Below are 25,854 nucleotides of genomic sequence, written 5' to 3' on the forward strand. Positions count from 1 at the left end.
TTGACCGCTGTCCAGTGATCCACTCCTGGATTACTTTGGTACCTCCCTGCTAAACTTATAGCAAGACACACATCAGGTCTGGTACACAGCATTGCATACCTGATAGAGCCTATGGCTGAAGCATAGGGAACATCTTTCATTTTCTCTCTATCTTCTGCAGTGGTCGGGCATTGAGTCTGACTCAACTTCACACCTTGTAACACAGGCAAGAACCCTTTCTTTGCTTGATCCATTTTGAACTTCTTCAAAATCTTGTCAAGGTATGTGCTTTGTGAAAGTCCAATTAAGCGTTTTGATCTATCTCTATAGATCTTTATGCCTAATATGTAAGCAGCTTCCCCGAGGTCTTTCATCGAAAAACTTTTATTCAAGTATCCCTTTATGCTATCCAGAAATTCTATATCATTTCCAATTAGCAATATGTCATCCACATATAATATCAGAAATGCTACAGAGCTCCCACTCACTTTCTTGTAAATACAGGCTTCTCCGAAAGTCTGTATAAAGCCAAATGCTTTGATCACACTATCAAAGCGTTTATTCCAACTCTGAGATGCTTGCACCAGTCCATAAATGGATCGCTGGAGTTTGCATACTTTGTTAGCTCCTTTTGGATCGACAAAACCTTCTGGTTGTACCATATACAACTCTTCTTCCAGAAATCCATTCAGGAATGCAGTTTTGACATCCATTTGCCATATTTCATAATCATAAAATGCGGCAATTGCTAACATGATTCTGACGGATTTAAGCATCGCTACGGGTGAGAAGGTCTCATCATAGTCAACCCCTTGAACTTGTCGAAAACCTTTTGCGACAAGTCGAGCTTTATAGACAGTAATATTACCGCCAGCGTCAGTCTTATTCTTGAAGATCCATTTATTCTCAATTGCTTGCCGATCATCGGGCAAGTCAACCAAAGTCCATACTTTGTTCTCATACATGGATCCCATCTCAGATTTCATGGCCTCAAGCCACTTTGCGGAATCTGGGCTCACCATCGCTTCTTCATAGTTCGTAGGTTCATCATGATCTAGTAGCATGACTTCCAGAACTGGATTACCGTACCACTCTGGTGCGGATCTCACTCTGGTTGATCTACGTGGTTCAGTAGTATCTTGCCCTGAAGTTTCATGATCATCATCATTAGCTTCCTCACTAATTGGTATAGGTGTCGCAGAAACAGTTTTCTGTGATGTACTATTTTCCAATAAGGGAGCAGGTACAGTTACCTCGTCAAGTTCTACTTTCCTCCCACTCACTTCTTTCGAGAGAAACTCCTTCTCTAGAAATGATCCATTCTTAGCAACAAATGTCTTGCCTTCGGATCTGTGATAGAAGGTATACCCAACAGTTTCCTTTGGGTATCCTATGAAGACACATTTCTCCGCTTTGGGTTCGAGCTTATCAGGTTGAAGTTTTTTCACATAAGCATCGCAGCCCCAAACTTTAAGAAACGACAACTTTGGTTTCTTGCCAAACCATAGTTCATAAGGCGTAGTCTCAACGGATTTTGATGGTGCCCTATTTAACGTGAATGCGGCCGTCTCTAAAGCATAACCCCAAAACGATAGCGGTAAATCAGTAAGAGACATCATAGATCGCACCATATCTAGTAAAGTACGATTACGACGTTCGGACACACCATTACGCTGTGGTGTTCCGGGTGGCGTGAGTTGCGAAACTATTCCACAATTTTTCAAATGTATACCAAACTCGTAACTCAAATATTCTCCTCCACGATCAGATCGTAGAAACTTTATTTTCTTGTTACGATGATTTTCAACTTCACTCTGAAATTCCTTGAACTTTTCAAATGTTTCAGACTTATGTTTCATTAAGTAGATATACCCATATCTGCTTAAATCATCTGTGAAGGTGAGAAAATAACGATATCCGCCACGAGCCTCAATATTCATCGGACCACATACATCGGTATGTATGATTTCCAATAAATCTGTTGCTCTCTCCATAGTACTGGAGAACGGTGTTTTAGTCATCTTTCCTATGAGGCACGGTTCGCAAGTACCAAGTGATTCATAATCAAGTGATTCCAAAAGCCCATCAGTATGGAGTTTCTTCATGCGCTTTACACCGATATGACCTAAACCGCAGTGCCACAAATAAGTTGCACTATCATTATCAACTCTGCATCTTTTGGCTTCTACATTATGAATATGTGTATCACTACTATCGAGATTCAATAAGAATAGACCACTCTTCAAGGGTGCATGACCATAAAAGATATTACTCACATAAATAGAACAACCATTATTCTCTGATTTAAATGAATAACCGTCTTGCATCAAACAAGATCCAGATATAATGTTCATGCTCAACGCTGGCACCAAATAACAATTATTTAGGTCTAATATTAATCCCGAAGGTAGATGTAGAGGTAGCGTGCCGACCGCGATCACATCGACTTTGGAACCGTTTCCCACGCGCATCGTCACCTCGTCCTTTGCTAGTGTCCGCTTATTCCGTAGTCCATGTTTCGAGTTGCAAATATTAGCAACAGAACCAGTATCAAATACCCAGGTGCTACTGCGAGCTCTAGTAAGGTACACATCAATAACATGTATATCACATATACCTTTGTTCACCTTGCCATCCTTTTTATCCGCCAAATACTTGGGGCAGTTCCGCTTCCAGTGACCAGTCTGCTTGCAGTAGAAGCACTCAGTTTCTGGCTTAGGTCCAGACTTGGGTTTCTTCTCCTGAGCAGCAACTTGCTTGCTGTTCTTCTTGAAGTTCCCCTTCTTCTTCCCTTTGCCCTTTTTCTTGAAACCAGTGGTTTTGTTAACCATCAACACTTGATGCTCCTTCTTGATTTCTACCTCCGCAGCTTTCAGCATTGCGAAGAGCTCGGGAATAGTCTTGTTCATCCCTTGCATATTATAGTTCATCACGAAGCTCTTGTACCTTGGTGGCAGTGATTGGAGAATTCTGTCAATGACGCAATCATCTGGAAGATTAACTCCCATCTAAATCAAGTGATTATTATACCCAGACATTTTGAGTATATGCTCACTGACAGAACTGTTCTCCTCCATCTTGCAGCTATAGAACTTATTGGAGACTTCATATCTCTCAATTCGGGCATTTGCTTGAAATATTAACTTCAACTCCTGGAACATCTCATATGCTCCATGACGTTCAAAACGTCGTTGAAGTCCCGATTCTAAGCCGTAAAGCATGGCACACTGAACTATCGAGTAGTCATCAGCTTTGCTCTGCCAGACGTTCATAACATCTGGCGTTGCTCCAGCAGCAGGCCTGGCACCCAGCGGTGCTTCCAGGACGTAATTCTTCTGTGCAGCAATGAGGATAATCCTCAGGTTACGGACCCAGTCCGTGTAATTGCTACCATCATCTTTCAACTTTGCTTTCTCAAGGAACGCATTAAAATTCAACGGAACAATAGCACGAGCCATCTATCTACAATCAACATAAACAAGCAAGATACTATCAGGTACTAAGTTCATGATAAGTTTAAGTTCAGTTAATCAAATTACTTAGGAACTCCCACTTAGATAGACATCCCTCTAATCCTCTAAGTGATCACGTGATCCAAATCAACTAAACCATAACCGATCATCACGTGAGATGGAGTAGTTTTCAATGGTGAACATCGTCATGTTGATCATATCTACTATATGATTCACGCTCGACCTTTCGGTCTCTGTGTTCCGAGGCCATATCTGCATATGCTAGGCTCGTCAAGTTTAACCTGAGTATTCTGCGTGTGCAAAACTGGCTTGCACCCGTTGTAGATGGACGTAGAGCTTATCACACCCGATCATCACGTGGTGTCTGGGCACGACGAACTTTGGCAACGGTGCATACTCAGGGAGAACACTTCTTGATAATTTAGTGAGAGATCATCTTATAATGCTACCGTCAATCAAAGCAAGATAAGATGCATAAAAGGATAAACATCACATGCAATCAATATAAGTGATATGATATGGCCATCATCATCTTGTGCTTGTGATCTCCATCTCCGAAGCACCGTCATGATCACCATCGTCACCGGCGCGACACCTTGATCTCCATCGTAGCATCGTTGTCGTCTCGCCAATCTTATGCTTCCACGACTATCACTACCGCTTAGTAATAAAGTAAAGCATTACATCGCGATTTCATTGCATACAATAAAGCGACAACCATATGGCTCCTGCCAGTTGCCGATAACTCGGTTACAAAACATGATCATCTCATACAATAAAATCAGCATCATGCCTTGACCATATCACATCACAACATGCCCTGCAAAAACAAGTTAGACGTCCTCTACTTTGTTGTTGCAAGTTTTACGTGGCTGCTACGGGCTTAAGTAAGAACTCATCTCACCTACGCATCAAAACCACAATGATAGTTCGTCAAATAGACTCCGTTTTAACCTTCTCAAGGACCGGGCGTAGTCACACTTGGTTCAACTAAAGTTGGAGAGACAGTCTTCCGCAAGCCATCTATGTGCAAAGCACGTCGAGGGAACCGGTCTCGCGTAAGAGTACGCGTAAGGTTGGTCCGGATCGTCTCGTCCAACAATACCGCCGAACCAAAGTATGACATGATGGTAGGCAGTATGACTTGTATCGCCCACAACTCACTTGTGTTCTACTCGTGCAAATAACATCAAACCATAAAACCTAGGCTCGGATGCCACTGTTGGGGAACGTAGTAATTTCGAAAATTTTCCTACGCACACGCAAGATCATGGTGATGCATAGCAACGAGGGGGAGAGTATTGTCTACGTACCAACGCAGACCGACTGCGGAAGCGATCTCACAACGTAGAGGAAGTAGTCGTACGTCTTCTTCCCGATCCGACCGATCCAAGCACCGTTACTCCGGCACCTCCGAGTTCTTAGCACACGTTCAGCTCGATGACGATCCTCGGGCTCCGATCCAGCAAAGCGTCGAGGAAGAGTTCCGTCAGCACAACGGCGTGGTGACGATCTTGATGTACTACCGACGCAGGGCTTCGCCTAAGCTCTACAACGATATGACCGAGGTGGAATTTGGTGGCAGGGGGCACCGCACACGGCTAAGGAACGATCAACAATGATCAACTTGTGTGTCTATGGGGTGCCCCCTGCCCCCGTATATAAAGGAGCAAGGGGAGGGGTTCGGCCGGCCAGGGAGAGAGGCGCAGGGGGAGTCCCACTCCTACCGGGAGTAGGACTCCCCCCCCCCCAATCCTATTCCTAATAGGACTCCTCAAGGAGAAGAGAGAAGAGAGGGGGGCCGGCCCCTTCTCCTAGTCCTAATAGGACTAGGGAAGGGGGGGAGGTGCGCAGCCCTTGTGGGCAGCCCCTTTTCACTTTTCCACTAAGGCCCAATAGGCCCATTTGCCTCCCGGGGGGTTCCGGTAACCCTCCCGGTATTCCGGTAAAATCCCGATTTCACCCGGAACACTTCCGGTGTCCAAACATAGGCTTCCAATATATCAATCTTTACGTCTCGACCATTTCGAGACTCCTCGTCATGTCCGTGATCACATCCGGGACTCCGAACAACCTTTGGTACATCAAAATGCATAAACTCATAATAATTGTCATCGTAACGTTAAGCGTGCGGACCCTACGGTTCGAGAACAATGTAGACATGACCGAGACACGTGTCCGGTCAATAACCAATAGCGGGACCTGGATGCCCATATTGGCTCCTACATATTCTACGAAGATCTTTATCGGTCAGACCGCATAACAACATACGTTGTTCCCTTTGTCATCGGTATGTTACTTGCCCGAGATTCGATCGTCGGTATCCAATACCTAGTTCAATCTCGTTACCGACAAGTCTCTTTACTCGTTCCGTAATACATCATCTCACAACTAACATATTAGTTGCAGTGCTTGCAAGGCTTATGTGATGTGCATTACCGAGAGGGCCCAGAGATACCTCTCCGACAATCGGAGTGACAAACCCTAATCTCGAAATACGCCAACCCAACATCTACCATTGGAGACACCTGTAGTACTCCTTTATAATCACCCAGTTACGTTGTGACGTTTGGTAATACCCAAAGTGTTCCTCCGGTAAACGGGAGTTGCATAATCTCATAGTTATAGGAACATGTATAAGTCATGAAGAAAGCAATAGTAACATACTAAACGATCGGGTGCTAAGCTAATGGAATGGGTCATGTCAATCAGATCATTCAACTAATGATGTGACCTCGTTAATCAAATAACAACTCTTTGTTCATGGTCAGGAAACATAACCATCTTTGATTAACGAGCTAGTCAAGTAGAGGCATACTAGTGACACTCTGTTGGTCTATGTATTCACACATGTATTATGTTTCCGGTTAATACAATTCTAGCATGAATAATAAACATTTATCATGATATAAGGAAATAAATAATAACTTTATTATTGCCTCTAGGGCATATTTCCTTCAGCTTGGATATCCAAGAGCGATGTCGGCCGGGTCTAGCTCTGGTAGCCACGCCTTGGCCCGGCTCAATGCGGCTATAGCTCCGGCTCTTGCAGATGCCCGCCTTAGCTCTTGGACCCGCTGAGGTAGCACAGCGAGCCGCTTTAGCATATCAGCCAGGAGATAGGGAACGTCATTGGACAAAGCCACAACGGCCAAAGCACGTTGTGACCCGGTGTAAAGTTGTTCCACCAAGGTATAAATCGCCTTTAGCTTGATCAATAGGCTCTGATTCAGATTTGAGCTCCTGGGGCCTGCATTAATAAACATCAGGTGAGCCGGAGGTAACAATTGAAATAGTCATCGAAAGAAGGTTTGAAGTATTCAATGTTCGCACAAGTAGCTTACGAAGATTGCTAAGACCATTTGAGATATTTGGCGCTTTAAGCCGGATAGCTCGGCTGTTGCTTCTGCAAGCGACGCCTTTGCTTTCTCGGCCCGGGTGACCAAAGAGGCCTTTTCATCAGCCCAGGTTTTCTTGTCTGCTTCAAAGCCTTTCTTCAACTTCTCTTGTTCAGATACGCTGAACTCAAACTTGGAGTTGGCCTTTTGGATTTCAATCTCTCAAGCTGTCAGGCGATTCTTCAGATCAGCAATCTCCGACTCAAATTGACTTATGGTGGCCTGCATCAATGCCGGGTTATAGTCAGAATTATTATAAGATAACATTAAGTCCAAAGCCCTTTGCAAGCAAAGATACTTGACACTTGGGGGATAATGTATGCTGAAGAGCTCTAACTTGCTGGGGCGGTTCATGGAAATTAAGTCCCAAGCACTTTGCAAGCAAAGATACTTGGCACTTGGGGGATAATGCGTATTGCAAGTTCAAAGTATTATACTACACCGGTTTAAATATCTTGTTTTTAAGCCGGCCTTCGAATGTTACAAGATAAGCCGGGTGTCTGACAAGCAGTGCTAAGCAGTTTCTAAGTCTACAGCATATTTTCTTATAAGCAATAGACTTGGGGGCTGGTACAGTAAGTATGTATAAGGAAAAGTAAAAAAAATATACCTCAGATTTTTTATGTATCTGCTTCACCATGTCAATCTCCAGGTCACGACTGCTGTGCACTTGACTTATGTAACCCGAGACAATCTCTCCAATGCTCAGCTGAGTGTAATCCGTGACGTCCAGTTTGGCTTTGTGGCGCTCCAAGAATTCTTCTTTGGCAGAACACATGGCTAGCACAGTGGGTCTTCCTGGTTCAATAAACTGAGTCTTGGTGATCTCGACTTCCAGGTCATCTGCCTTGGCTGGGCTAGCAGCATCCGGGTTATCAGAGTCGTTGAGAGCTTGTTTAGCAGGCGGGTCAAAGGTAGGTACTGGAACGTCATGAGATGGTTCAAGCAGCGGTTCGTGAACATAGATATTAGGGGCAGTCGTTCCAAGCTCCGGTTCAGTTACAACCGGCTCTTTGGATGACTTATTTTTCCTTGCCCTCTTACTGGGCTTCACTTGCACGCTGCGGACAAGTCAGAAGGGTTAATACAAAAGCATGAGTAAGATAAGCATAAGGTAAACAAGTTGACATTACCCAGGGGCAGTTTTGAAAGCCGGCATGTTGGACTGCATAGACTCGCCGGAGGAAGGTGAGGTATCCTGATAGTTGGAGTCAGATGAATTGAGAGGTTGCCGAATGAAACCCGCCAAAGGTAAAGAAGAACGTAAATCGGAGATAACCTCACCCAGCGCTTCCTGGTTACGTCAGGTAAGCCGGAGGAGAGTTCCGCGTCTTTGCTGGTCCGGGTCTGCCTCCGGCTCTCATGAGTCTGTCGCTTCAAAAGAAACTGAGGATCTTGGTAAGCTAAAGGATGAGAAAATCTTACTTTCCGGGTCACTCTTCGGACTTTCTGCCTTGGCAAAGGCTCGGAGTCGGAGGAAATTATAGTTACCTCTTCCTCAACCGCTTGGCTGTTTCATGTGTCCTCCTGAAAGGAATTAATGTCAATAAGATGACGGTAAAGGAGTCAGGGATGTTAAGGATTACCTCTTCTTCATCGTCAGAGGTATCATCTAGCTTAAATAAATCCGAAGTACGTGGTCTCTTCTTCCTTGAAGTTCCTATCTTGGCGGCTTTCCGCTCGGCTCTCTTAGCCGCTCTGGCTTGTTTGGCAGCTTCATGGTCATATTTGACCTTCCAGAAATTGTCATTGGCCTGTGAATAATGACAAATGATTATGAGTAAAGCAAAGCGTAACATAATAAGGGTATAATTGTTCAGGTTGAAGACTTACAGCAGGAGCCGGGTTATTCTTGCAGAATGGAAGTAAGCCGAAGGCATTACTAACCACTGAGCCTTCTTTCAACAACGATTGGGTTGTAGCTTCAACCGTGTCATCAAGTAAGTCATCGGGAGAATGACGCAGCGGGTCATCTTTTTCGCCTGAGTAAGTGCACATTAAGCCGGGGCGGCGGCTTAATGGAATCACCCGCCAGGAGATCCAGACTCGGACCAAGTCAATGCCGTCGAAGCCGTTCCCCAAGAGAGCTTTGATTTTCTTGATGGTGGGAGCGAGTGGTAGACGTTCAACAGAAGATGTCTTGTCCGGCAGCGGGTGGTTGGATTCAAGGCGCAGAGCGCGAAAGCCGGGCAGCGGATTCTCATCAGCCGGAGAAGTGTCCTAGCAGTAGAACCACATCTGGTACCAATCCTTTGGGTGGCTTGGCAGCTCAGCGAGTCCCTCCGTCGCTAAATGGAGATACCACCAAGTTCTAGGCTGGGCCCGTTGGCACGTTCATTCTGCCGGTTTAAGTAAAACAGCTCTCTGAACAAAAGTAAGTTGGGCTCTTCTCCAAGGTACACTTCGCAGAAGACTTGGAAGTTGCAAATATTTGACATGGAGTTGGGTCCGATGTCTTGAGGTCTGAGGTCAAAAAATTGCAAAAGATCCCTGAAGAATTTTGAACTGGGTGGAGCAAAGTCCCGGCTCATATGATCAGTAAAAATGATCACTTCCCCCTCCTTGGGTTGAGGTTTCTCTTCTGACGGGTTAGGAGCACGATAAGACATGACCTCCTTCTTGGGCAGATAGCCCGTCTTCATGAATTCAGACAATGTACTTTCGGTAACAGTGGATTTGACCCAGTTACAGGTCACACGAGCTTTGGGAGCCTTGGGTGCCATTATGAAAGTGGAAGCCTATGACAAAATAAAAGTTTCGGTTCAACTCTAACCCGGAAGAGAACATTTTCAAATCTATTCAGTGGATTTGACCCAGTTACAGGTCACACGAGCTTTGGGAGCCTTGGGTGCCATTATGAAAGTGGAAGCCTATGACAAAATAAAAGTTTCGGTTCAACTCTAACCCGGAAGAGAACATTTTCAAATCTATTCAAAATGGCGGCTTAAGAAGGGGCCTAATGACATATGGCTAATTGTGTTTTGACATTTAAGCCGCTATGGGTATCAGAAGAAGTTAAGTTATCTTAAGTCGCCAAAAGCAAGCAAGGCTGACAATCAGTGTTGTCTTTTTAAACTGGCTACAGGGACTACCGTGGTTAAATAGATCTAACAGATGCAGTTTTTTTGGCTAAGTATGGAACAAACAGGTTTCACAAGTTGCAGCTATTATTTTGGATCAAACGGTCGTTCTGAAAAGAAAACTTCTAGACCTAAAACTAGTGCAGATAAGTTCATACGCTCGAAGGAAGCCTCGGAACAAAGGAAAAGGGATTTATTTGCATTTGAAACGGGTGCGAAACAGCTACCACAGCAGTTCTATACCATCTGACGATCAGAAAAGGGCGTCGAAGGTGAAATCTATCAAGGGTTTGTAGCGGGCGGCGACGAACACCGACGAACTCGAGAAGCCGTAATGCAGATCTAAGGTAGGGAAGAAAAGAGACTTACAGATGCGGAGTTGCAGCGGAGTTTCGTCGCGTTTTTCTGGTCAAATCAGGTCGATGCAGCGGCCTGGGTTGGAGAAGACGAGGAGATTTGCGGCGGCGGCGGAGCTCGAGCGGCAGAGAAACAGTGAGAGGAGGAAGATGACCGAAGGGGGAGAATGGGAAAGACCTAGGTCGTGCCTATTTATAAGGAGGGACTGACTGAGAAGGCGCGAGAAATGAGGAGGCCAGGCATCATTATCCAACGACTCCGACGCCTCGGCTTTCGGGATCGTTAGTAAAGTCAAAGATCCGTTAAAGATATGACAGAATAAAATAAGAATTTAATTGAAGATGACGTCACGGCAGGTTAACACGGATTCAGAAGATGACGTCACGGCGGGTTAAAACCTTTGCACAAACAGAAGACTGAAGGCTTTTTTCTTAAGGTATTTTAAAATTGCCATGAACCGGTTCAAATCAATCTGGGGCCTAATGTTGGGGATATGACTATTTGTGTAAGCCGCCCAGGAGGGGCCGGGTTACGCAAAGAGGATTCATCACATGAAGCCCAAGATCAAGCATGAAGATGACGGTTCAATAAAGGGTCTGAAGCCCACAGACGACTTAAGGCCCGTAGTGGTAAACCGCCGTAATGGCATGACTTGTATCGGTAGAATTAACTAGTCACCGAGCCGGACACTGTTTATGAGCCGGCCGGGACTCTGTAGGCCGCAGGGCGTCAACCCGTGTATATAAGGTGACGACCCGCTGGCGGCTTAGGGCAAGAAACATCTCATCGAGAGCCGGGCATAGCGTATCTCGCTCCCTGGTCATCGAAACCCTAGCAATACCAACCCAACTAGACGTAGGCTTTACCTTCACCGTAAGGGGCCGAACTAGTATAAACTCTCTCGTGTCTCTTGTCCCGATTAACCCCTTTAAGCTTCCTAGTTGCGATGGCTCCACAACTAAGTCCTTCCATGAGGACATCTGCCATGACAATTCCACGACACCATATATATTTTGTAACAGCAACTTGAATGATCTAGAGAGGGAAATCCGTAACATTTCACTACATAAATGTGATTGGGCAAGGCAAGGAGACCCAACATGTCACTACATAAATGTGATTGGGCAGGGCAAGGAGAGCCAACATTTCACATTGCGCTTGCTAAGACAAATAGGTCTGGCTTAAAATTCCACGGACAGTGCTTTCAGAATTAAATGAATCGGACGGTGAAACTTAATTAATTTGGTAAAAATATGTCATTTACTTATTTCAGGGCAAGATTCAAGGCCATGCTGCAGTGATTTCCATGTTTAATGCCATTAGCATCATCTCCCAACGTCAACGAGAATCCCCTGTTGTGTAGCTTGCTGATGAAAAGATAATTTCTCCCCGGTCGAAAGGCTGACTATTGCTCAAGGAAATAGTAGTACCTCGTTCATCATTTTTTTTGTTCTGAAAATGGTGTCTTTTTCTGCACGCAGAAGAAGTACCAAAATGAAATAACCAAGAAAGAATACATGACTCATAAATTAATTAACGAGTATATCCTGATACTAGGTTTTTTCTAGACAAATATCCTAATACTAGATTGTACAATACTTGGGCACTGGCAGAGCATTGTGGGGACAATTCTGGGCTGTGGATTTCGGCTGTGGTAGCAACTAGTTGGCGAGCGCTCCTTCGGGAGCCTCCCAACAATCACTTAGGGGTGGGTTCAGAGTACGCCATTTGGCGCGCTTTAGCCGCCGCCACGTGTCTTTTTCTTTTATGAGTCACGGTTTTGCTTCCGCGAAAGGCGCAGTTTTGCTTTCATGAGAGGCATGGCCGCGCCTTTCGAAAACGAAAAAAATGGGTTTTCTATTTTTATTCCTTCCGCGAATAGCACGTTTTTTTCCGCGCGAGACACGGTTGTGCATTCTTGAGAGAGGCACGGCCATGCCTCTCGGGAAGGTTACAAAAACACGTTTTTTCCATGAGATGCACGGTTTTGCTTCCGCGAAAGGCACGGCCGTGCCTCTTTCGAAAAAAAACATGCTCCCGGTTCGGTTTTTTCTTCTGATTTTTTTCAGGTTTTATCATGAAAAAAAGTTCATCAAAACCTATCAACATGATATCTAGTTTTGAAGATCTCGACGCCAGCAATCCAATGATGAAAACGGTTTGAGATTTTGATGCACGGTTTAAGAGATAAAATATTTTGAATAATTAGGTGTACGAAAAAGAGAAAACTTCCGGGTTACGACAACTAATGCGCATGCAGTTCATCATTTGTCGCAACATAAGGAGATGCAAGTGATCTTTGAAGGAAGTACTCTTTGATCAGCGTGAAATTTTTTATAGGATACACGGCCCATTTTTGTGGCTCGGGTTGGATGTAGCGAGAGGGGACGAGCGCTACCATCTCGTGACTCGTGAGCGCGTGATGTAGCGAGACTGCTGCCACTTCCAGGTCTTCTTTCTCCTCTCAACTGCCACCAGCCCCCCTGAGCAATTGCTCGAGCCCCCGAACCCCATCTCCTTAGTCTGCATGCTCGCTCTTCTCTTCGAAATCATTTCTCAAATCAAGGAGTAGCAAGTGGATCTGCAGGCTGTAGCTACAAATTCCTGGGGGGTGAGGATTTAGTTTTGAGATCAGATGAAGGTTATTTTTTAGAAAAAAAAAAGAGTGACCACCGGTTTCTGCATCTGGGAGATGCATGCAGCCACTTTATTAATTATTTACAAAGACTTTATAGAGTAATAAATCCATATGTCTGAAGACGCCATCTTGTCAACAATTGTCGTCACTTCTATTCATTTGATGAAGGGGGTGTAGAAAGTGTAAGCCAAATACCCAGACCTCTCACCTAGCCTAACATCTAAAGTCGGAGGCCCCGACCAAGCCATATATCAAGTCTGGGATACAAACCGGTCCGACGCACTCTCATAGGTCGTCGCTGCCATCTTCAATCAATGCATCTTCATAACATGTACTGACGCATCAACCTTGCTCGACCTGTCAAATGGCACTGATAGTTCTTCATTTTCATCGGCAGAAACCTGGAGAATATCATCCCGGGATGATTCCAAACTTATAGAGAGAATAGAGTATTGTCCGGTGAACCAAATAGGAGGCAATATGTGCTTTCTACTGTGTCCAGGAGATTCATGGCTCAAGATATGTTATCTTGTCTATAAATTCAAAATTTGTTAGTTTATGCCTTGCTACCAAGTTGGCCAATAGCTCATTTAGCTAGATCTGTTCAAACACGCTCTCCTACATTGCTCACGCCAAGCAAGCTGCTCTCTTGACCCAGAAGACAGATGCTCAACCGCAAAAAAAAAAAAAAAAAAAAGACAGATGCTGTGATAGTTAGTGCTTATTAACCTATTCCGACAGATGCTGCACTAATCACACAACTTATCTAATTACTTCTAATTAGTTTATGTTTATCCTCCTAGCTTAACAAATTTGTACAATAGGCCATTTTCATGACCTGATCTAAAACACGCAGCTTAACTTTCTTACAGCATTCATGAACTAACTATACCTAGTTTTTTTTTTGACAATCATTATCATGATATATTTATAGTAGCTAATAGTACATGGTCTACATGAGCTGACCACAGCGATTACAAAATAAAGTCTAGAAGAAACGAGAAAATCTTCGAGATCTTCAAACTCTTTCTTGCTTCTATATATCATGTAATCTCAGTACGTATAATCATATCTGAGTCATCGATCCCTGGAAAAATTTCCTATAAAGGTAATGAAATTTCCAAAAACATATACAGATAGTTTAAATCTACCAAGCCACACAAATTTATGTCAAAACTACACCCACATACTAAAAAGAAAAAACCCTGCTATGAATGGTATTTGTATCTAATTTGGCTGTGAATATTATTCCCTGCCGACAAGCAAGAGCACATCACGCCACCGGATTATTAGTATTGTGTGGTCTAGTATTGTGTGGTCCCGTCATGAATATTTTTATGATAATAGACAAAGTGTAAGAAGAGGCAACTAGCTAGCTGGTACCATACACTGGATCATTGCGTCTATTGTTGTCTTGTTAACCTGCTGCTTGGAGAGTTCTCTCGCAATGCAACTCTAGTTCCTGCAACCTTGCATCCGCGCGCCTTCGTCCTTCTGATTCTGAGGTTCATCATCTCATCCATGTAAGCTTCAGACCATTCCTTAGCTGTTCTAACTTTCTAAGATTTCCGGCTTCCAGAAATACTGATGTTCGTGTTTCTTTTTTTCCTTCAGGAATTCACTGATTTATCTAGCTGCTTGTTTCCCACTTCTACAGGTTCTTCATCCACCAAAATAGGGGGAATTATTTTTTTCTCCTGTTTGTGATTCATTTACCTCTCGTAAGTCAAAGGGAACAAGCAGAACACTGATTTTTTTTGCTATTCCATGGAGCGGGTGGCGCTGGTTGGTTTACAATTGGTAGTGTCGCCGATCCTGAAGAAACTCATCGCGGATGCCTCAACTTACCTTGGGGTTGACATGGCGAGTGAGCTCCATGAACTGGAGACCACCATCATGCCGCAGTTCGAGCTCATGATTGAAGCAGCTAGCAAGGGCAACCACAGGATCAAGTTGGAAAAATGGGTCCAAGAGCTCAAAGAAGCCATCTGCAAAGCCGAAGACCTGCTCGACAAGCATGAGTACAACCTCCTCAAGCACCAAGCAAAGAGCGGGAGTGCCTCCACCAGCACTTGTATGCATCTTGCATGTAACTGGCTGTCCAATCTGGGCACCAAGAACAGGAAGGTACTTCACCAGCTCAAGGAACTAAAGGTCATTCTTGCCAAAGGCAAGGAGCTCCGTGAACTTCTTTGCTTACCAGCTGGTAATAATAGTGCAGAGGGCCCTGCTATTCCTCAAACCACATCATTACCACCTCTGAAAGTAATAGGTCGTGACAAGGATCGCGATCGTATAATAAACTTTCTTACCGAGCCTGTTGGTGCTGCCACCGATGCTATATATTCAGGTCTGGCTATTGTTGGAGCAGGAGGCATGGGAAAATCCACCTTGGCACAACATGTTTACAATGACAAGAGGGTACAAGAACATTTTGATGTCCGGATGTGGGTGTGCATCTCACGCAGACTTGATGTCCGTCGTCATACACGGGAGATCATCGAGTCCGCGGCCAAGAGGGAGTGCCCGCGTGTTGATAATCTGGATACTCTCCAGTGCCAACTAAGGGACATGCTGCAGATATCAGAGAAAGTCTTGCTTGTGTTGGATGATGTTTGGTTTGATGATTCGAGCAGTCAGATGGAATGGGACCAGCTGTTAGCACCTCTGGTTTCACAGCTCAAGGGGAGCAAAGTTTTGGTAACTTCTCGACGGGATACATTTCCCTGTGCTCTTCGCTGCGAAAAGGTGCTCCGGTTGGATACCATGGAAGATACTCAGTTCCTTGCACTCTTCAAATACTATGCCTTCGCTGGGGCAGAAATCATAAACCTTTCATTGCTTGAAAGGCTAGAAGAGATTGCAGAGAAGATAGCTAAAAGGCTTGGACAGTCTCCCTTGGCTGCAAAAGTGGTGGGTTCGCAGTTGAAAGGGAAAATGGATATCTCTGCCTGGAAAAATGCTCTAACTTTAAAGATTGAAAACTTAAGTGAGCCCAGGACAGCCCTGTTGTGGAGTTATCAGAAGTTAGATCCACGTCTTCAGAGGTGCTTTGCATATTGCAGCTTGTTTCCAAAAGGGCACAAATATGACACTGATGAGTTGGTTCACCTGCTTGTAGTGGAGGGACTTGTTGATTCAAGCAACCAGAATAGGAGAATGCTAGATATTGGAAAGGATTACATCAATGAGATGGTCTCTGGATCTTTCTTGCAACCAGTTTCTAGTAGATTTCAGGGCACATACTACATCATGCATGATCTTCTTCATGATTTGGCAGAGTCACTCTCTGAACAAGACTGCTTCAGATTAGAGGATGATAAGGTGACAGAAATACCATGCACCGTCCGACATCTATCTGTATGTGTTGAGAGTATGAAACGACATAAGCACAATATCTGCAAGCTACGTAATTTACGCACTGTTATCTGCATCGAACCGCTTACAGATGACATAAGTGGTATTTTCGATCAGGCTCTGCAATATTTGAAGAAGTTACGTGTGCTCCATTTGTGCTTTTACAATAGCAGCAAGCTACCTGAATCTGTAGGTGTGCTGAAGCACCTTCGGTATTTGAACCTCGTCAAAACTTCTATTGCCGAGTTGCCTGGATCATTATGTGCTCTTTATCACCTACAGGTACTTCAGTTAAACGATAAAGTTAAGAGCTTGCCTGACAAACTCTGCAATTTAAGCAAGCTACGGTATCTTGAAGGGTACCGCGATCTGACATACAGGATGTATGAAGTAGCTCTGCCTCAAATCAGTTATGTAGGCAAGCTAACTTTGCTCCAACATCTCAAAGAATTTTGTGTGCAAAAACAGAAGGGGTCTGAGTTGCAACAGCTCAGTGACATGAAAGAGCTTGGTGGCAGTTTAAGTGTCAGAAATCTGGAGAATGTCAGTGGAAAGAATGAGGCCATAGACTCTATGCTGTATCAGAAAAGTCACCTTGGAACCCTGTGTCTCGTGTGGAGTTCCAATAATGACGCAAGTGTAGAGGACAGTTTACAGTTGGAGATTATAGAAGGTTTGATGCCGCCGCCTCAACTTCAGTGCCTCGAAATTGAGGGTTACAACTGTGCCACGTATCCAAGTTGGCTACTTAAGGGTTCGTATTTTGAAAATTTGCAATCTTTTAAGCTTGTGAACTGCAGTGCGTTAGAAGGCCTACCACTCAATACCGATCTCTTCAGGCATTGCACTAAACTGCAGCTCCAGAATGTGTCAACTCTGAAAACATTATCTTGTCTTCCAGCAGCACTTACTCACTTAATGATTGGCAGTTGTCCATTGCTTACGTTTATTACTGATGGTGAGCTAGAACAGCGTGATGAGAGAGAGAACATCATGGGGACAGACTACTTGGCATCACAACTTGCCTTCATATGGGAGGTGGATTCCCGATCAGAAATTAGGAAAGTATTATCATCAGAACATTCATCTCTGAAGCAGTTGATGGATGCTGACAAGTCACATCTTCAAACCATTGCAAGTGCTGTAGAAAGAGAAAACAACGAGGTAATACTGAAAGAGGATATCATCAAGGCGTGGATATGTTGCCACGAGCAGAGGATTGGATTCATTTACGGAAGAAGCATCGGGATGTCGTTGGTTCCACCGTCAGGGCTTTGTCGACTTCACCTTTCTTCGTGCAGTATTACAGATGGGGCATTAGCTGTTTGCCTTGATGGTCTCACCTCACTGACAAGGTTGACCTTAGAGGAGATCATGACTTTAACTACACTTCCCTCGCAAGATGTACTACAGCATTTGACAAAGCTTGACTACATGTTCATCAAATCTTGCTGGTGTTTGAGGTCACTAGGAGGCTTAAGAGCTGCTACCTCTCTTTTGGAGGTTAGGTTGATTACCTGCCCTTCGTTAGACTTGGCACGTGGAGCAGATTTATTGCCATTATCTCTGAAGGAGCTCGTTATATCCCATTGCGTTGTCGCAGCCAATTTCTTTAGTGGTGACTTGCCGCAGCTGGTAGACCTTTCCATGTTTGGGTGCAGAAGCGCTGCATCCTTGTCGATTGGCCATCTGACCTCTCTTGAATCATTATCTCTAGGAGATTTCCCGGATCTGTGCTTTCTTGAAGGATTGTCTTCCCTGCAAGTCCATCATGTGCATTTGACAAATGTTCCGAAGCTAACTGCGGAGTGCATCGCACAGTTTCGGGCACAGAAATCACTCTATGTTAGCAGCCCTGCGATGCTCAACCACATGCTCTCGGCTGAAGGCTTTACAGTTCCATCATTTCTTTCTCTTGAAGGATGCAAGGATCCATCCGTTTCATTTGAGGAATCTGCAAATTTCACTTCAGTCAAGTGCCTGAGATTACGCGATTGTGAAATGAGTTCCCTGCCAGGAAATCTCAAGTGCTTCTCCAGCCTGACGACACTTCAAATCCATATGTGCCCCAATATATCATCGTTGCCAGATCTGCCATCCTCCCTCCAGAGGATAGTCGTGTGGAATTCCGAACTCCTCGAGAAGAGCTGCCGAGCACCTGATGGAGAAAGCTGGCCAAAGATTGAGCATATCCGCTGGAAACAATTCACAGAATTTTGATCCAGCTTCTCAGCTACAATGATAATGGGAAGGTAAAGATTCCACCAGTGCACTCTCAAAGATAATCTCTTGTACTGTACTATTTATTTCAAAGATTTTTACTGTTTTAAATGCTTCATTTAAACAGGGGGCTCGAGACCTGCCCTCTCCAGTGACCTCGTCCACCTGTGATCAAACCGAGTACCTCCAACTCGTCTTACCCCAGTTCAACTCTCTCCTGTCTGTTGCCGAATGATCCATCGACTTCACCGAGACATGTCTAACTATGCATCCTGGTGTACTATCATTGTAGTTTTGTTTCATTATCCTCCCTTTGTGTTACTTTTGGTTGGTACTGGTTGTACCTGCTATATGAGTATGTTGTGATTTCTGGAGGCCAAGATCCATATAAACATTGTTGTGTTTCTTTTGGAAAAAATAAAAGTAACTGGGAGGCTGTTTTGGATAAAATTACTTAATTTTAAAAAGAAAATCCGGCTAGCAATGCTCTTCCTCTGGTTTATCTTTACCAATGTTCTGTGTTGGGTGCATCATTCATACTGTCAACTAATGTCCGCCCCGGCCCAGTTTCAGTTCACGTGGATCTGTGTTGTACTATGAATCTACCATGCATGTGATTTCTTTGTTAAACATGATCGATGCCTGGCTATGCACGCCAAGTGTGGCCTTGTGCGCCAAGGCTTCTGTAGGGTAGTTTGGTTAGAGTTTATCTCTATCTCTCTCTATCCTCTTAAACCTCCCTGTAATATCTCTGTGGTAGAGGAATAGAAGCAGTCAGGTGCGCACAAAGGTGGACAACTGAGAATTGCGGCCCTCCCCCCTCCCCCGCCGCCGCTCCCGCGAGCGACGCGGGGGAAACCCTAGCCGCCGGCTCTCCGCGCCCTCCCTCCCTCCTCTTCCCCTCGCCGCCGCCGGCAAGGGCCAGCGGGCGAAGCCCGGCTGGCTTCGGCAGCGGCGGGGCCTCACTTCTCCTCCCCTCGCCCTCCCCCGGCTAGCGCGGGACAGCCCGGGCACGCGGAGGCGCTGCACTGGCGTGGGGCGCAGCGGTGCGGCGGCGGGTGCTCTGGGCGGCGGCGCGCGGAGCTTCCTCTTGCGGCGCGGCGGCTGCGGCCTCTGGTGGTGTCGTACCCGTCGGATCCGGCCAGATCTGGCGCCGGCGGCCCGGCGGGTGGCGGGACTGCGTGCGGCTTGGATCACGAGCGACCTGCCCTGCCGCGGCCGGTGGCTGGTGGGGTAGGTGGCGTGGCGGCGGGGCCTCCAGTTTGGGTGGCGCTGGTTGTTGGAAATATGCCCTAGAGGCAATAATAAATTAGTTATTATCATATTTCCTTGTTCATGATAATCGTTTATTATTCATGCTAGAATTGTATTGATAGGAAACCCAGATACATGTGTGGATACATAGACAACACCATGTCCCTAGTAAACCTCTAGTTGACTAGCTCGTTGATCAATAGATGGTTACAGTTTCCTGACCATGGACATTGGTTGTCGTTGATAACGGCATCACATCACTAGGAGAATGATGTGATGGACAAGACCCAATCCTAAGCCTAGCACAAAGATCGTGTAGTTCGTATGCTAAAGCTTTTCTAATGTCAAGTATCATTTCCTTAGACCATGAGATTGTGCAACTCCCGGATACCATAGGAATGCTTTGGGTGTGCCAAACGTCACAACGTAACTGGGTGGCTATAAAGGTGCACTACGGGTATCTCCGAAAGTGTCTGTTGGGTTGGCACGAATCGAGACTGGGATTTGTCACTCCGTGTGACGGAGAGGTATCTCTGGGCCCACTCGGTAGGACATCATCATAATGTGCACAATGTGATCAAGGAGTTGATCACGTGATGATGTGTTACGGAACGAGTAAAGAGACTTGCCGGTAACGAGATTGAACAAGGTATCGGATACCGACGATCGAATCTCGGACAAGTACAATACCGCTGGACAGGGAATTGAATACGGGATTGATTGAATCCTCGACATCGTGGTTCATCCGATGAGATCATCGTGGAACATGTGGGAGCCAACATGGGTATCCAGATCCCGCTGTTGGTTATTGACCGGAGAGTCGTCTCGGTTATGTCTGCATGTCTTCCGAACCCATAGGGTCTACACACTTAAGGTTCGGTGACGCCAGGGTTGTAGAGATATTAGTATGCGGTAACCCGAAAGTTGTTCGGAGTCCCAGATGAGATCCCGGATGTCACGAGGAGTTCCGGAATGGTCCGGAGGTAAAGATTTATATATGGGAAGTCCTATTTTGGCCACCGAAAAATGTTCGGGATTTTTCGGTATTGTACCGGGAAGGTTCTAGAAGGTTCCGGAATGGGGCCCACCTGCATGGGGGACCCACATGAACGTGGGTAGTGGGGGCAAGGCCCCACACCCCTGGTCAAGGCGCACCAAGATCCCCCCTTAGAAGGAACTAGTAAGCGTGCACGTGCAACGCACGTATAACCCTATGACAAAAAAACAAAAGTGATTAAAGACTGGACAGTTGACTGTCTAGGGTTACATCTAGCATTACGTCTAATGCCCTATCACTACAATCAACCTATCATTGGCTTCATCAACAAGTTCTGGGCCCACTATGATGCCACTTAAAAAGTTTGACGTCTGTCTTGCGGAACAACGTATCTACCTTCCAGACTCACGCAGATACATGATAATTGTACTGCCAGCTTCTATTACCTCGTTACTATGAGGTATAGGTTGTATGCCCTCCATGTATTTTGCATACAAAAGAAGGCATTAACCAGCACCATGTAGGAGAGATGACATTCAGAAGCATTTATGTAAGAACCAGTCCAAGGAAGCTTGCGAGCACCTTCAATATACTTTGGAACCTTGGCTGTTGCAGCATTCTCTTGTATCTTGTATTTTGATTTCCTTACCAACACTTCTTGTATATATCCAATAAGATACCAGTAGAACCATCTATCACAGTCACACACACACACCCATCTTTTCTTTAAATGCATATGTACCAAGAAATATCTGCGATCTGGTAGCATACAGCTTCACCTCCTCACGTCACCAGAGCATTAACGCTCTAAACTCATGTTGAAACACCACAACCGAAACTCAGATGTCTTTCCACGTCTGGTTCATTCAGGTTTAGGAGAGCATAGTTCTGTTGATAGAGCACAACACAATTTTGGTCCTATCTTTTTATTTCAAAACAGAATGTATGTTTTGAATTATCACCAAGTCAGAAATTAGAGAAGAGTAATAGTTATGCAAACAACCTAAATACATGGGGGATTCCTCTATACACATCCCCAGAAAGTACCATAGTAACCATCTTGTGGTAAAGTGCAGCTGTATATTTTGTCTACACCCCAAGGAAACAATGTCATTTTTTAGGTGCAGCTGCATATTCCTGTTGCATATTTTTCACATACACAATCTAATCAGACTATCAGGCACTCAATTTTGAGTGAACAAAACATTCTCATTAAGCGATTAAAAGTTTATCATGATATCTATGGTATAATAAAATAAACAAACCAAATACAAGCTATATATATGATTACTGAAAATAGTTGTTTGCTATCAAGAAAAGTAATGGTGTTGCAGCAAGATGATCTGAATGTAAATCAAATGGAGCCGAATGCTGAACCTACTTCTTGCGGCTAGCTCGTCTAACAATGGAATATGAGTAACCCATTTGTATGAGAAGACCAGTGAGTCAGAACTCTCGTGTATTCACATTGAGCGATTACATGGGTTTATATACATGCATGTCCAACGATTGAGCCCTATCTAATCATGATAAGCATGAGGATCGTGCGGAGTGCTACGGCCGTTGCGGAGGCAGGCGGGCGGGCGCCGTACATGGTGATCGCTCCTGAAGACTCGGTGCAGCCGGTGGAGTGGGAATCGTGAAAGGGGTTCCAACAGTATGCACTACCTTATTGCAGTAGCTAAAGGGGCCTGTCCCCCACTCGCTCATGTCATCGGCTATCAGCTATCACGGATGATGAGATGTATCATGTATGCTCTTAGCATTACTAAAAAAAGGATACCTGAACGATAAGATGTATTCTCTTAGAATTACTCAAAATCAAAGAGTCCACTTTTAAATTTCCCAACATCTGAGTTGGAACTTTATATCTTTAATTATCCTCTACTAAAAAAACATGTCAATTACTCGCAAAACCTGCCATCACCAAAACATCAAACACTTGCAGCATAGAGCATCGTATCTACCATTATATATCACCGGCTCGTCTCATGTTGCCTAAATCTACATGGACCAATCAAATAGATAGCATATGAAAGGCAAAACTGAACCAGTTCAAACAAAGGCAAAGAATCTTCAGGCTCTGTACCAACAATGGGATTGCTCCTATTTTTGATAGGCTACAGCCATGGAAAAGATGCAGCCGATGGGCGGCCCGAAGATGATGTTGACACGGCGGCCGGCAGTGGCGAGGAGGCCATAGAGAAAGGTGGCGGCATGAGGAACACGAGAGATAAGGTAGGTGGTGTCAGGTGTGGTTGTAAGATGCATAAGCTTTCAGGGACACTAATAAATACAAAAACGGTGCTAAGATGCTTCATAATTTACATTCATCTGCCTACATGATTCTTCTCCTAGCATGTTATGAGTTTGTGAGAAAAAACAGACCCAAAGAACAATGCGGCATTAATGGCACAAGTTTACATTTAGAAAGGGTAAAGGTTTCAGTTTCATCAGGGAATATATCTATTTCACGATCGACTGAAAACCAATTAGCATTCATTCAATTTTTCCAGCTAGTAGAAGATTCAAAACTGTATGTATGACTCGTGTACTGTATGTCCTGTGTGGACAACCCCAAAAAAAGGACTGAAAATGGTCAGCTTCATTTAAATTTGAGACCAAATGAAAAGCTTACAACTATATGTATGACAAAAACGTAACATGGTCTGCATGTCAGTTCTAAAGGATCTTAAAGCTGATTTCTTTGTAGCCCATTTACAACCGGACATACAGCAACTTGTGCATATACCGACACTAATTCCCATACAATCCTGGTTCATGCAAATTTAAGAAACAAGATATACAACTCCATTTCAGAAATTTCAGTACACCTAGAAAATACTGTAAAACATGTATAGCCAAATAGTAAGTCATGAGTATTTCAGTAGTAAATCATGTGCACTGAAATCGTGGACGCTGCCAAAAAATGGCACCTGCTTGTGTCGAGATAATCTATCATCTTTCAAAAAGATATTGTATCATGTTAACTCTTAAATCCACTCACAACCATAAGGTGCAGTAATCTAAAGCCGAACAATGCGTTAAATCAGCTTTTCTAACAAAGCTCTATAACAGAACAAATTATGCACAACAACAATGTACAAAAGAAAGAGAAAACTCTAAACTGCTCTTTGGTAAATCGCTGCTCGATTGTAGGTTGCCTTTCACTTAAAGTTACCAAAGAAATGTAAAAGAATCAACAACAAGTTGTAACATAAATGATAGAGGAACAAACTGGAATTCTGTTGTAGAGCTCCGTATCTGAAAATGGGAAGCGAGGTGATTCTGGAAAAAATGGGAAGGGAGGCCCAATCAGTTTACTGAAAATCAAGAAATTGGAATTCTTTATTACAAATGCACTTCTGAAGAATGAATTGTACGACCAGTTTCGCAAAGGAGCTCATTTTGCCTAATATAAAAGTTAAACACCGGTATCTATAAAGTTTGTAGAAACTTTGCTCCATCCGAATTAGGATTTTCAATCATGAATTTCGTGAGCACATAGTAACCATGCACATGCAACGCATGTGTAACCATATGACCGAGGAATGCATTTTTTTCCAGCATCTTTACTCCATGTTTTATTCTAGTGTGTTAACTGATCATGAGCTCTTATTGTAGCGCGCTAACTGATCCTCTTACACATGGAATTTAATCACAACAACATTAATTTCATACAAATGTCGTTAGATATTACTGTATTAAGAACTGTAGAAATATATATTTTTAGCCATCAGGATCAGAAACTATACCTGGAATGCAGAATTGTTAGGTGACGCCTCCATAGCCAAATCATAGTCCCGCACTCTCGCTACTTCCCATAAGATCATAGTTCAGAAAGAAAAAATGTTCAGTCCGTTAAATGCGGCCTCAAACCTTACAGACAAATCTGTTAACAATCAACTAAATTCATGTTAACAAAAGAAAAAGTCTTACATCTCTATCAACAGAACTTGGGAGCAAGCATGAATCTTTGGCCACTAATAAATATGAACTGAAAAGATAGTAAATCAGTACAGGGGAGATGTAACCTTGAAGAAGATGCTGAATCAGCTGTGAAACAACCCTCTTGTATCCTCTGTATAACCCAAAAGTTCTGTAATAGTCACATAGAACAAATATCAAACATTTGGTGTGCACTAACAAATATAAGTAACCATCAGTTTCTGTACGTTCATAAGGATATAAGTTCAATCAGTCTGTTACTTCTGATCTTATGAGTTGAAGAGTGGCGCACAGAGCTGAAAAGACCAATTCCGTCAGCAACAGAGCCACTGAATAGGCATCCGACGAACGCTCCCCCCAAATGCTCCCCACGAAAATCGGCAGCAAAACGAATGGAATGCGCCCAAAGGGGATCGACGGGGCTGCCGCACGGACCTGGGTCAGCAGAGGAGAATGGCAGGCGGCCACGGTGCCCCACGCTCATGTCCGTGGGGCAGCAGAGGTGGAGCGGACGATGGTGCCGGAGACCCTCGCTTGCATCCATGAGGCGGCAGAGGAGAGCGGCAACCGGCGGACGGCGGCATGTGCTCGCATCCTTGAGGCGAGGAGGAGCGGACGGCGGCGACTGAGTTTTGTGTTCGCGTCCGAGCAATAGCAGAAGAGGAGCGGACAACGGCGACGTCGATCCACGCTCGCGCCCATGGGGCAGCAGCCAGCAGAGGAGGAGCGGTGGGCGGTGGCGGCGATCTGCTCTCGCGTCGATGGGGCAAGAGGAGGAGAGACGGCGTGTTGTGAGGGAGAGAGAAGATTACGGGATAGAAATCCCCTATCCCATTAATTGAGGACGAAGGAGGAGCGTCTGCTGGCAGAACATTTAATCTGCATCGTTCATTTGTGTGACAGACCTCTGATGTAATATGGATTGTTAGATATTCTTTAGTTGGATTAATCCAACGTTTCTGGTGATTCTGTGTACATTTTATGGTGTGTCTGTTGGGAAATTCATGTTTGCTTTTTTAATAGTAGTATAGATAAGATTATATCCCGAAGGGATAAGATCAAGATCCCTAAAAAGGGGGATAACAATCGGTGGGGAAGGGAAATGATGGGATTTCTTTTCCCCACCTTTGCCAACGCCCCAATGGACTTGGAG

The 25,854-nt window shown here is 44.6% G+C and overlaps 1 protein-coding gene and 1 long non-coding RNA gene across 3 annotated transcripts; one reads left to right on the forward strand and one right to left on the reverse strand.

Annotated features, from left to right (window-relative positions):
- The first annotated feature begins 14,321 nt into the window (after window positions 1–14,321).
- LOC123131458 (disease resistance protein RGA2) lies at window positions 14,322–18,882 on the forward strand. Of its 2 annotated transcripts, none has more exons than XM_044551129.1 (3): window positions 14,322–14,448; window positions 14,540–18,534; window positions 18,630–18,882. In XM_044551129.1, the coding sequence occupies exon 2, from the start codon at window positions 14,693–14,695 to the stop codon at window positions 18,500–18,502; it is 3,810 nt and encodes a 1,269-aa protein (XP_044407064.1). In that variant the 5' UTR covers window positions 14,322–14,448; window positions 14,540–14,692; the 3' UTR covers window positions 18,503–18,534; window positions 18,630–18,882. The 2 variants fall into 2 exon arrangements, with proteins under 2 accessions (XP_044407064.1, XP_044407065.1); XM_044551130.1 differs by having other exon boundaries at window positions 14,324–14,448; window positions 14,583–18,534.
- A 4,812-nt stretch (window positions 18,883–23,694) lies between these two features.
- Window positions 23,695–25,368, reverse strand: LOC123131459 (uncharacterized). Its single transcript, XR_006464181.1, has 3 exons — window positions 25,137–25,368; window positions 24,509–24,852; window positions 23,695–24,041 (listed from the first exon to the last, which is right to left on the reverse strand). It is a non-coding gene; the product is annotated as an uncharacterized lncRNA (long non-coding RNA).
- Between the last annotated feature and the right edge of the window lie 486 nt (window positions 25,369–25,854).

Source organism: Triticum aestivum, chromosome 6A (genome assembly GCF_018294505.1).
Source record: "Triticum aestivum cultivar Chinese Spring chromosome 6A, IWGSC CS RefSeq v2.1, whole genome shotgun sequence".
NCBI classification, from domain to species: Eukaryota; Viridiplantae; Streptophyta; class Magnoliopsida; order Poales; family Poaceae; genus Triticum; species Triticum aestivum.

Coding starts and splice junctions, on each gene's coding strand:
- LOC123131458 (XM_044551129.1), top strand. CDS start 14,693: ATGGAGCGGGTGGCGCTGGTTGGTTTACAATTGGTAGTGTCGCCGATC.